Raw genomic sequence first — 12203 nt, 5'->3', positions numbered from 1 at the left:
ATATACCAAATCCACAATTCAGATGCTCGCTAAAGTCTCTTTTATTTGCCTAAGCATTTGATTTCTGATGCCTATCATTTGCCCCCACAATTTTTGGTGGCCCTTGGTTATTCAGTTTAATTGTATATTTATATTATGATTTATTGCTGCACACTGCCTGGGAATGGTCTACATTGGCAAACAAATAAAGGAGGGCTGCATGATGTCATCTTCCATGTGTAACCCCTCCACCTGCTGTGTTTTCCCCACAGTTGTTTCCATCTGTTTTCCCTTTTGCAAAAAAACGATTAAAGAGAGAAAGATACGTACCAATTGACTGGATGCTTTTGACTGGTATTAATTGGTAGCACTTGTAATCATGCATTTGGAATGCAACAGAAATGAGCTTTCTTAGTTCAACTTGAGGATTTTTACTCTATGAAACTTCACTTGCAGTATGCCTTTCATATTTCAGAGCACCATACGAGGAGTGCAGTGTTCAGATCATTTAGCTGGAGTGTTATCCGAACATTATAGAACAACTTTTAACTTTAATTACTTACTTTAAATGTGTATTTTGACAGCTTGATTTATTGTCTTGATAACTAGTGCCATCTGCTGTATAATTAGTGAATTACCTCTAATTTAGAGGGAATTGTAATCAAGCATGACTCACACAAGGGACATGATTACACTTTGCAAGCCGGAATTCTTCCACAGTTTTAATTTACACTAAAAAGAATACTGATTTTCTGACTTCAAGGATTGGTATGAATTTTAGATTTCAACTACTGATATAATTCTAGAGTGTTAGCTGTATGTGTTGGTGGTAGTGTTAGTACCTAAAAAAAAAAAAAAACCCAGTCAGTACTTTGTGAGGTAAAAAAGCACACTCTTTGGCTTCATAGGAACAGCTCTCAGATAGACCCATGTGTGATTCAGACAGCAAGAGAGAGAATTCCAAGAGTTTGCACCTAGTTGACTGTCAGAAAATTATACATGTTACAAACCATACCAAAAAGGCATAACTAAACACATAGTACTCTTCCAAAGTTTTTCGTCCTGTTTTCTCTTATAAATAAACCTAGCCACTAAGAGCAACAATTAGCTTATCTCAAGAACAGTGATTACAGCATTTAGTCATAACAGAGGTTACAGCATTCAGTCACAGACAAGCCTCTAGCCTCTGTTAATTTGCTTCTTTATACTGTTTCTGATTTAATGTCATCCCAACCTGTATGGTCTTTCCTGTCACTGATTCCTGACAACAAAAGTCCATTGTGGCATCTTAGAGAACCAATCAATTGATTAAAAATAAGAGAGACTGTTTGCATGATAAAAAATCCACTGTAGGCTAACTCAGTTTGAAGGATGCGGCATGTGTAGGGCATATACCTCTGCCATTTTAAATATAACCCTGTGCTCAGTGATTGCTCCATTAGGTGAACTTGATGAAAGTAACCCAACATAAGCTGCTTTATGTTGTCTGGATGCAGTCATACACACAAACAAAACTGCCACTGGCTGAGTCCACCATTCCAAAATGATTTGTGTGAACAAACTATCTTAATATTACTTAAGACACGTACATTGTGCAAATGTGCTTGAGGAAGAAATGAAATAGTGCTAATCCAACAGTTAAATCTGATAAAACTCTGGTAAATGTCTACTACCAGAGACATGGACTTTCTTTCTCTTTCTTCAGCAGTCTTGTGCAACCTGAAAATCTGCTTTGGAGGGTCCCCTCTCTCCAGAGCAGATTGCAAGTATAGGATGTTCCCCTTTCCCAGCTCTTCTGTTGAAAGAAATTCCATCAGCAGGAAGACAGAATCGCATTCAGCTATATATTACACATTGTGGAGCCTGCATCTGTTGCAATATCTCTTGGTTAAATTCATTGCAGTATAGTTCTTCAGTAGTTGGCAGCACCTGAAACAGAAGACAGTCTTCCTTTCACATTGTAGAAGGGTGCATTTTAAAAGGTGAATCTTCTTTACTTGTGGAGATGTTGATGCATATGAAGTCTCTCTCATATTTGTTGTTGTTGTTAGTAGTGAAGTTGTGTCCAACCCATTGTGACCCCATGGACAATGCTCCTCCAGGCCTTCCTGTCCTCCACCATCCCCCGGAGTCCACTTAAACTCACACCAGCTGCTTCAGTGACTCCATCTAGCCACCTCATCCTCTGCCATCCCCTTCTTCTTTTGCCATCTATTGTTCCTAGCATTAGGCTCTTCTCCAGGGAGTCCTTCCTTCTCATTAGGTGGCCAAAGTATTTGAGTTTCATCTCCAGGATCTGACCTACTAAATAGTCAGGGTCGATCCCCTCTAGGACTGACCGGTTTGATCGCCTTGCAGTCCAAGGGACTCGCAGGAGTCTCCTCCAGCACCACAATTCAAAGCCCTCAATCCATTGGCACTCAGCCTTCCTTATGGTCCAGCTTTCACAGCCTTACATTGTGACTGGGAAAACCATAGCCTTGACTATACGCACTTTTGTTGGCAGGATGATGTCTCTGCTTTTTAGTATGCAGTCTAGATTTGCCATAGCTTTCCACCCCAGGAGCAAGTGTCTTTTAATTTCTTGACTGCAGACCCTGTCTGCTGTGATCTTGGAGACCAGGAAAATAAAATCTGTCACTACCTCCATTTCTTCCCCATCTATTTGCCAGAAAGTGAGAGGACTGGATGCCATGGTCTTAGTTTTCTTAATGTTGAGTTTCAAGCCAACTTTTGCGCTCTCCTCCTTCACCCGCATCAAGAGGCTCTTTAGTTCCTCTTCACTTTCTGCCATGAGAGTGGTATCATCTGCATATCTGAGGTTGTAGATATTTCTCCCAGCAATTTTAATTCCAACTGGTGATTCATCTAGCCCCGCCTTTCTCATGATGTGCTCTGCATATAAGTTAAATAGGCAGGGTGACAGTATACAGCCTTGCCAAACTCCTTTCTCAGTTTTGAACCAATCAGTGGTTCCGTGTCCAGTTCTCACTGTTGCTTCTTGACCTGCATATAGGTTTCTCAAGAGACATATAAGATGGTCTGGTACCCCCAACTCTTTAAGAACGTGCCACAATTTGTTGTGATCCACACAATCAAAGGCTTTAGCATAGTCAATGAAGCAGAAGTAGATGTTTTTCTGGAACTCCCTAGCTTTCTCCATGATCCAGTGTATGTTGGCAATTTGATCTCTAGTTCCTCTGCCTCTTTGAAATCCTGCCTGTACTTCTGGTAGTTCTTGGTCCACATACTGCTGAAGCCTAGCTTGTAGGAATTTGAGCATAAATTTGCTAGCATGTGAAATGAGTGCAATGGTGCGGTAGTTTGAACATTCTTTGGCATTGCCCTTCTTTGGGATGGGAATGTAAACTGACCTTTTCCAGTCCTGTGGCCACTGCTGAGTTTTCCAAGTTTGCTGGCATATTGAGTGCAGCACTCTTACTGCATCATCTTTTAAGATTTTGAATAGCTCAGCTGGAATACTGTCACCTCCACTAGCTTTGTTGTTGCTCAGACTTCCTAAGGCCCATTTGACTTCACATTCCAGGATGTCTGGCTCAAGGTCAGTGACCACCCCATCGTGGTTATCAGGGATGTTAAGCTCTTTCTTGTATAGTTCCTCTGTGTAATCTTGCCACCTCTTCTTAGTCTCTTCTGCCTCTGTTAGGTCCCTGCCATTTTGGTCCTCTATCATGCCCATCTTTGCATGAAACATTCCCTTCATATCTTCAATTTTCTTGAAGAGATCTCTGGTCCTCCCTATTCTATTGTTTTCTTCTATTTCTTTGCACTATTCATTTAAGAAGGCATTCTTATCTCTTCTAGCTATCCTCTGGAATTCTGCATTCAATTGGGTGTATCTTTCTCTTTCTCCCTTGCCTTTCTCTTCCCTTCTTTCCTCAGCTATTTGTAAAGCTTCCTCAGACAGCCATTTTGCTTTCCTGCATTCCTTTTCCTTGGGATGGTTTTAGTTGCTACCTCTTGTACAGTGTTGCGAAGCTCCATCCATAGTTCTTCAGGCACTCTGTCTATCAGATCTAATTCCTTAAATCTATTTGTCACCTCTACTGTATATTCATCAGGAATATAGTTTAGGTCATACCTGAGTGGCCTTGTGCTTTTCCCTACTTTCTTCATTTTAAGCCTAAATTTCGCAACAAGAAGCTCATGTTCTGATCCACAGTCAGCTCCTGGTCTAGTTTTTACTGACTGTATAGAGCTTCTCCATCTTTGGCTTCAGGGCACATAGTCAGTCTGATTTCTGTGTTGACCGTCTGGTGATGTCCATGTGTAGAGTTGTCTCTTGGGTTGTTGGAAAAGAGTGTTTGCTATGACCATCGTATTCTCTTGACAAAATTCTACCAGCCTGTGCCCTGCTTCATTTTGTACCCCAAGGCCAAACTTGCCTGTTATTCTGGTTATCTTTTGGTTTCCTACTTTAGCATTCCAATCTCCCATGATGATAGGGACATCCTTTTTTGGTGTTAATTCTAGAAGGTGTTGTAGGCCTTCATAGAATCAGTCAACTTCAGCCTCTTCAGCACCAGTGGTTAGGACATAGACCTGGACTACTGTGATGTTGAATGGTTTGCCTCGGATTTGAACTGAGATCATTCTGTCATTTTGCGGATTGTATCCCAGTACTGCTTTTCCTACTCTTTTATTGACTATGAAGGCTACTCCATTTCTTCTGAGGGATTCTTGCCCACAGTAGTATACCTGATGGTCATCTGAATTAAATTCACCCACTCCTGTCCATTTTAGTTCACTGAATCCTAAGATGTCGATGCTCAGTCTTGTCATCTCTTGTTTGACCACATTCAGCTTGCCTTGATTCATGGATCTTACTTTCCAGGTTCCTATGGAGTATAGATCTTTGCAGCATCGGACTCTCCTTTCACCACCAGATGTATCTGCAATTGAGTATCCTTTCGGCTTTGACCCAGTCGCTTCATTCTTTCTGGCGCTACTAGTACTAACCGTCTGCTCTTCCCCAGTAGCATATTGGACACCTTCCGACCTGAAGGGCTCATCTTCCGGCGTCATATCCTTTTTCCTTTTGTTACTGTCCATGGGGTTTTCATGGCAAAGATACTGGAGTGGGTTGCCATTTCCTTCTCTAGTGAATCACGTTTTGTCAGAGCTCTCTGCCATGACTTGTCCATCTTGGGTGGACCTGCACGGCATCGCTCATAGCTTCATTGAGCTACGCAAGCCCCTTTGCCATGACAATGCAGTGATCCATGAAGGAGTAAAAAGATATAGGAGTAGTATTCTCCTTAGCATTTGGTCATTGTAAAAAGTAGATAAATGAATATTTGTGATTTACTTTAAGGTTTGTTGTTCAATTGGAAAGGAATCTAAAACTGCTTGTAATTCTCAACATTTTTTCAAGGCTTCTTTGGCCTTATTTATTCTATTTATATCCTGCCAATTTTTCTTTCAAAAAACTCAAGGCAGCTTACATTATTTTCTTCTGCCTCTCAATCTTAGCCTCACAACAACAACCCTGTAGGTACGCTGGGCTGTGACTTGCCGAAAATCACCCAGGTAGCTCTATAGCTGAATAGGGGCTAGAACCCAGATCTTCCAAGTTCCACTCCAACACTCTCAACCATTACACCACACTGACTCTCATTATGCCTTATAAAAATGTACATTTTTTTCTTAAAGTATTTTGTCATTTCTGTAGGCTCTAGTCCAGTGTGAACAGCTTAAAAATGAGATGGAGAGGCAGAGAGAACGTCTTGAGAAGGAGTTTGCAATCCAACTAGAAAAGAGAGTTGGAGAGCATGATGCAGTTTGTGAAGAAATGAAAAAAGAAAAAGAAAATTTGTCGTCTTTGGTATATTAACAATTTCTGTGTAAATATTTTGGGGTGTAAACTTCTATGACTTTCTGTGTAAATATTCTGGGATGTAAGCTTTAGAAAAACAGCAAAACATCAGACTTTCTTTGGCTGCCCTTTGGAAAGTTTTCCATAACTAAATAGTTTGCTAGCTGTTGAGTACTGCTATTTTTCTTTTTAAAAGCATATCCTTTTAAAAGGCTTTGTGCCTATTAAAAAGGTTGAAACTGCTTTAGTGTCTAAACAAAGCTTCAAAGGGTTTATATGGCTTACACCCAATTTTGTTACATGGCTTCAAATTGTGACTTCGGGATGGATGGCTTCTAGTGCTATCAATTAAAAGGACATTATGATGAAGATCAGAACTGAACCTGGAAACAGTTTCTATAGGCATGAATCTGGAAACATGCCAGAACAGAAGCAGGCAAAGTATATTCAGACAGACTATGTCCATAGGAGAGGGTTTGGAAAAGCCAAATAACACTCTGCCTAAAACAAAGTTAACAATGCTTATCTATGATGCTGCAGTTCTGTTTTTTCCTGCTTGAGCAACTTTTTGAAAAAAACAAAAAGCAGTGAAGTGATACAAAAACATGGGGGGACTACAAGTAGAAGATGGTATGGTCAGGATCCAGATACCCATGGCTACAACTTAGAATGCTCTAACCTTTACTCATGATTTAGTCAGGTGGGCAGAAGGGTGGAAGAAGTAATACCTGCTTCTAGGGCACATGGACATGGATTCCCAGTATGTTTACATATAGCAAAAACATAACTTTTATATATTGTGGTGCTTACATTTCCTTTATAGCGGGCTTTTGTATAAAATCTTATGTATGAATATTTTATACATAAATGCTTAAGTAACACATTCTCTGCATTTGCTGGAGTTCACATAATGTCAGGGTAATCAAAATTAACCAAATTTTGGCCTTTGGCCTGTGAAGACAGAATCCTTTCCATTTTGAAAGGTTATGATTGTCTGCTTTGTCCCATTGTTTGATTTCTGGTTATAATTTCATTTTAGGTGATGACTTTATCTCAGAATGTGGCTAGTCTGGAAGCTCAGGTTGACAGGATTACCAGGGAGAAGATTTCTTTAGCAAATCAGCTGGAAGAAGCTCAGAATCAAAATGCTTCTCATGATATGGAGATTAATAAGGTAAAAGCACTTTTTGAAAATATAAAATAGATTTCACTAGACATGAAAACAGGCTAGCTCTAGATGCTATGTTTTGGATGCTAACAGGGCACACTTTTTTGAAGAAGAAGGATCATAATGCTTTACCACAAGATACATGTGTATGCATGGTGATGTTAAAGGATTGCCAAATGAAAAGGAAGGGAACCCTACATTTTTTATGGTTTCATAAAAAGCAGTTTCAGCACATTTATATGCCAAGCACCACCTACTGAAAACGTATTTGCTGCACAATTCTTAAAGGTACAACAGGTATGCCCCCTTTTTGATCTGGTTATACTAGGTTTATAAATCCTTTCTAATACTTTGCATTTATATATATATATATATATATATATATATATATGTACATTAGTTTGAACATACACATAGGTTATACTGGAATTCTTTTATTTGGGGGATAGAAAAGATATGTGTTGTTTTACAGTTCTTATCTAGATAACCAGTTAAAGTGGCTTCCAATTTATTTTGGTCTTTATGGGATAATCCTTAAATCCTGTTCAGTTCTAGTGGCAGTATCCTATTTATTCATGATGGAAGGTAGAATAACTGTGTGAGGAATAAGTATGCCTTTTTAATTAGATTTCTTAATGAAGAGGTCATCAGTTTGGTACCCTTCAGATGTTTAGGATGGTGACTTCCATATGCATCAGCCAGCATGGCCCCTGGACTAATGAATAGGTTCCCTGTTAATTAAATGTGCTGGATTCAAGCACTGGAGAAGCAGTGCTCTGAACTGTTGATGTTTTACAGAGGTAAAGAGAACTTCATGATTGGGCCTGCAAGTGATAAAACACTTTTCCAGCAAAACATAAAAGTGTGTCTCTTTGGATCACTTGATACTATTATTTTCAGAAGCATTCCATACATACAAGCAGCATTCACACATCCGTTTTTCACACGACAGTTGTATTTCAAATAATAGCACTGGTACCTGTGAAAGAGCATTATTTCTGCAAAAGCATTTTGAGGTTTATGTGCTGGAAACATATAGTATTCCCCACCACAAAACTGCCACCATACAATAAGATATCTGTGTCCCATGCAAGCAGAAACACGCAAGGTTGTGGCCTCTGTGCATCACACATATGGGTGCTGCGCCTGCGCAGTGCCTAGGCCGGAAGATTAGAAAGCTAACGGTTTTTGGCGGGAAAACTCTGCTCCCCTCCCCCCCAGTGGTATAAATAGAGCGGAGTGTCCGCCATTTTGCTCAGTCTTTGCGACCGCCGTTCACTGTGCCTCGTGCCTGTTCGTCTCTTGCTTAGATCCTCATGCTTACTGTTCATTTATATTTTTGCTATATCTTGTTCCTATCTTATATTCCAAGTTTTTTGCTCTTATCCCGTCTTTCTTCTTTCTTCGTTCCTATAAAAAAAACAAAAACAAAAGATATTATCTTACTCTCTGTACTATCATCTCTTTTCTATTTTCGTGATGGCACAGCAAGCAGCATTCCACAAATGCGTTGAGTGCGGATCCAAAATGTCGCCCGCGGATCTGCACAACCTATGCCTCCTCTGCCTCGGCGAGGGGCATAGAACCGATAAGTGTGGCTATTGCTTGGCCTTTACCAAGCAAGTGAGAAAGAATAGGGAGAATCGTCTCCACAAGCTCTTATGGGACCAGGCCTTGATGCAATCTGACCAACTGGTCTTAAGGCCTGGCTCCTCCTCGGCTGCGCCCTCTCAGCGCTCCGCCTCTGCCGCTGGCGCACCTCTGAAGCGCCCTGCTCTGGCTTCAACTGCTCCTCCACAGCGTCCTTTGGACGAAGGCGCCACCTCTATGGAGGCCCAGCAGCTCCCTTCTTCTCCAGCTAAGAAGCAGGAAAAGTGCAAGCATACCGGCTCAGACAAACCCTCTGCGCATAAGAAGCCAAGAAAGGAAAAGGCAGACAAGACCGCCTGCAAAGGCAAAAATCCCGACCGCCCCAAACACCGTGGTTCGAGTACCGACCGACCACCACCGTGGTACCAACTCCCTTGGGACCGGTCCTGCAATCTGCGATGCAGGTGACCCCGTCTGGATCCCCCAGGCAGCCTATCAGGCCTGAGAGCGTGCCTCCTCAACAACCAGAGGAGCCGCTTATGGAGTCTATCTCTGACGGAGATATTAGGGACTCCCCACCAAGGGAACGCTCCCCTACTCCAATGCCGGCAGCCGAACCACCCGCAGATTCGCCCTCGCCTCCGAGACGTCTAAGCCATGCATCCGAACATGGAGATGATGATTGGCTGCTGCATAGCTATGGTGGTCTCCCTACTTGGGGTGAATACCAACCATACGCCTTTTACCCATGGGACCGTCCGTCACCATTGGTGCCGAGGGAGGCCCCATCTACGTCAAGGCGAGTGGAGAGAGGGAGACTGACCTCTCTGGAATCTGCATCGTCTAGTGATCACCACCAGTATATTGAAGACTCGGACGAATCGGAGGTTGACTCTACATCTCCTGATGTGGCTATCACCTCCCAGGATCCCGCCTCCCCCGATGAACCGCATGTCACCTTTGCGGAGCTCATCTCCCATCTCGTTCGGTCTGTGGAGATTGAGGCCCATCATCATCCAGGTCCCAGTACCGATCGTTTTTATGACATTGTCAGGGGAGAGCAGTCCGCAGCCATAGCCCTGCCACTTATTACAACGCTCCGACAGGCTATGGTCCAGCCCTGGGCTCAACCGGCTCAACCACAGGCAACGTCCCATCGGTACAAGGCCATGTATCGGGTGCGAGAGGATGACATTTCATTCTTACTCCACCACCCGAAGCCAAATTCTGTGGTGGTCGAGTCCTCCCAGGGCAGGGAATTGAGGGGACACACTGCCCCTTGTGACAAGGAGAGAAAAATCGATACGCTCGCACACCGGGTCTATACGGCCTCTGGGTTCGGCCTCTGCATATCGAATTATGAAGCAACACTGGCACGTTACCAGTACTTCATAATGCAGAAACTGGATAATGTTGCCGCCTCCCTTCCAGAACAACAAGCGGACTTGGCTAGAGTCTTCATAAAGGAGGTGATGCAGGTGGCGATACAACTCCTCTCCACTGCCAGGCACCATGTGGACACTGACTCGAGGGCCCTTGTCAGTGCCATTTCTCTGCGACGCCATATGTGGCTGCGCAACTCTAATTTTCCAGATGAGATGAAGAGGAGGATTGAGGAAATGCCGTTTGACGGCACCGGACTTTTCCATCAAAAGACTGACCATAAGTTGAAGTCGATTCATGAATCGCGTATGACCACATGCCGCATGGAGCTTCCTCAACAAAAACGTAAGTGGCAATGGCCTCAATCCTCCTACCAACAGCAATACCAGCCTCGACAGCAATACCACCAGAGGCAGCAGCGTCGCAGGCAACCGCCGCAACAACGCTTCTCCCAGGGCCATTGACGTTTTGACACCGAGAAATGCCAACGTTGATGGTCCGGGCGGACCATTCTCTCTCTCCATTCCCCACCTTCCCCTCTTCCTTTTGGGGACTGGCTCCAAAGCCGACTCCCCATTTGGGAGTTCATTACATCTGATAGGTTGGTGTTGTCCATTATCCAGCTCGAATATCAGATAGAATTCAATGTCGTTCCTCCGTCAAGCCTGATTCGTTTTACACCCCGCTCTTTGGTACTATGTGACGAAGTTTTCCAGCTACTTCATAAAGGAGAGATTTGACAACTCTCCAACTCTGAGGGGTTGCATGGATTCTATTCCAGATATTTTACGGTCCCGAAATGGGACGGTGGTCTTCATCCGATCCTGGACTTACGAAACGTCAACAGGTACATTAAACCCCAGAAGTTTCGGATGACCACCTTACAAAATATCTTTCTGTTGCTGAGGAGAGAGGACTGGTTTGCCTCACTGGACTTGAAGGATGCCTACTTCCATATTTCCATCCATCCTTCTCATAGACGCTTTCTTTGCTTCACTGTCGGATCCGACATATTTGAATTTAATGTCTTGCCTTTTGGATTGGCAACTGTGCCCAGAGTCTTCACAAAGTGTATGGCTCCAGTGTGTGCATATTTAAGGACTCAGGGTATACAAATATACCCGTATTTGGACGATTGGCTCATTGTGTCGCAGACTAGACAAGGACTTCGTTCAGCCGTACACGAAACCTGTGTTTTACTTGATTATCTTGGACTTTGCATTAACCACGAGAAATCGTCCCTTGTTCCACGCAGGTCATTGATTTCATCGGAGCACACCTCGATTCTGCCCAAGAGAGAGCTTTCCTTCCTCCAAACCATCGAGACAATCTCTGCAAGCTTATTCATCGGGTTCGACTAAACAGGACGGTACCGGCCGTCACCATTCAGAGACTCTTGGGACACATGGCTGCTACAGTTGCCGTCATCCCGTATACCAGACTAAGACTGCGACCCATACAGCTGTTCTTCAACAAGTCCTTCCAACCACTGCGGGATCCACCCACCCAGCTAATCTGGATCCTGCTGTCGATCCTACATACCATGATTTGGTGGACTATTCCAGAAAATCTGTCTGTCGGTGTTCCGTTTCAGCCGCCTCAACTGACGACAACCTTGTACACCAATGCATCCCTTGTTGGATGGGGTGCAGCATGTGTAGGACTTCGGGTCCAAGGGACTTGGAACCGAAGGGAAGCAATGAAGCACATAAATATCCTCAAGCTCCTGGTGATTTTCAACGCTCTCAAATCCTTCGAGACTGTTCTATGTCATCAGGTTGTCCAGATTGCTTGCGACAACATCGCTGCTGTTTTTTACATCAACAAGCAAGGCGGGACAAAGTCGCCAGTTCTAGTGCACATATTGATGGAAATTTGGAATTGGTGCATTCCAAGGGACATATTACTCCTTGTGGTTCACTTGACCGGAACCAACAATGTCAAAGCGGACACGTTGAGCAGACAGATGTCAACGACCCACGAGTGGGAATTGGACAGACGGCTTTGTGAACATCTCTTCCACTTATGGGGATACCCGGACATGGACTTGTTCACTACCCGGAACAACAGGGTATGCCAACTGTCAAGAGCGGGTATTGGATCGGGATTGAGAGGGGATGCCCTCACGATCCCTTGGGACAATATGAATTTCTACATTTTCCCTCCAATTCTGCTTATAACAAGGATGGTGTCGAAAATAGTTCAAGGAATATTAATAACTCCGTGGTGGCCGAGACAGCCTTGGTT

At 43.4% G+C, this 12203-nt stretch overlaps 1 protein-coding gene across 16 annotated transcripts in view; it reads left to right on the top strand.

Moving 5' to 3' along the window:
• The window catches only part of SDCCAG8 (SHH signaling and ciliogenesis regulator SDCCAG8), a 138779-nt gene that overhangs the window by 20811 nt on the left and 105765 nt on the right, over positions 1–12203 (top strand). For all 16 annotated transcript variants that reach the window (XR_006413677.1, XR_006413676.1, XR_006413684.1 and 13 more), the window contains exons 10-11: positions 5672–5824; positions 6855–6989. Coding sequence is in view for 12 of the 16 variants with exons in the window: in XM_044419513.1 (XP_044275448.1) it covers positions 5672–5824; positions 6855–6989 (288 nt within the window). In the remaining 4 variants the exon portion in view is untranslated. The remainder of the gene's footprint in view (positions 1–5671; positions 5825–6854; positions 6990–12203) is intronic.

The sequence above is a fragment of the Varanus komodoensis genome, unplaced genomic scaffold (assembly GCF_004798865.1).
Source record: "Varanus komodoensis strain SLA01 unplaced genomic scaffold, ASM479886v1 scaffold1, whole genome shotgun sequence".
Taxonomy (NCBI): domain Eukaryota; kingdom Metazoa; phylum Chordata; class Lepidosauria; order Squamata; family Varanidae; genus Varanus; species Varanus komodoensis.
This window is presented reverse-complemented; position numbering and strand designations above follow the sequence as displayed.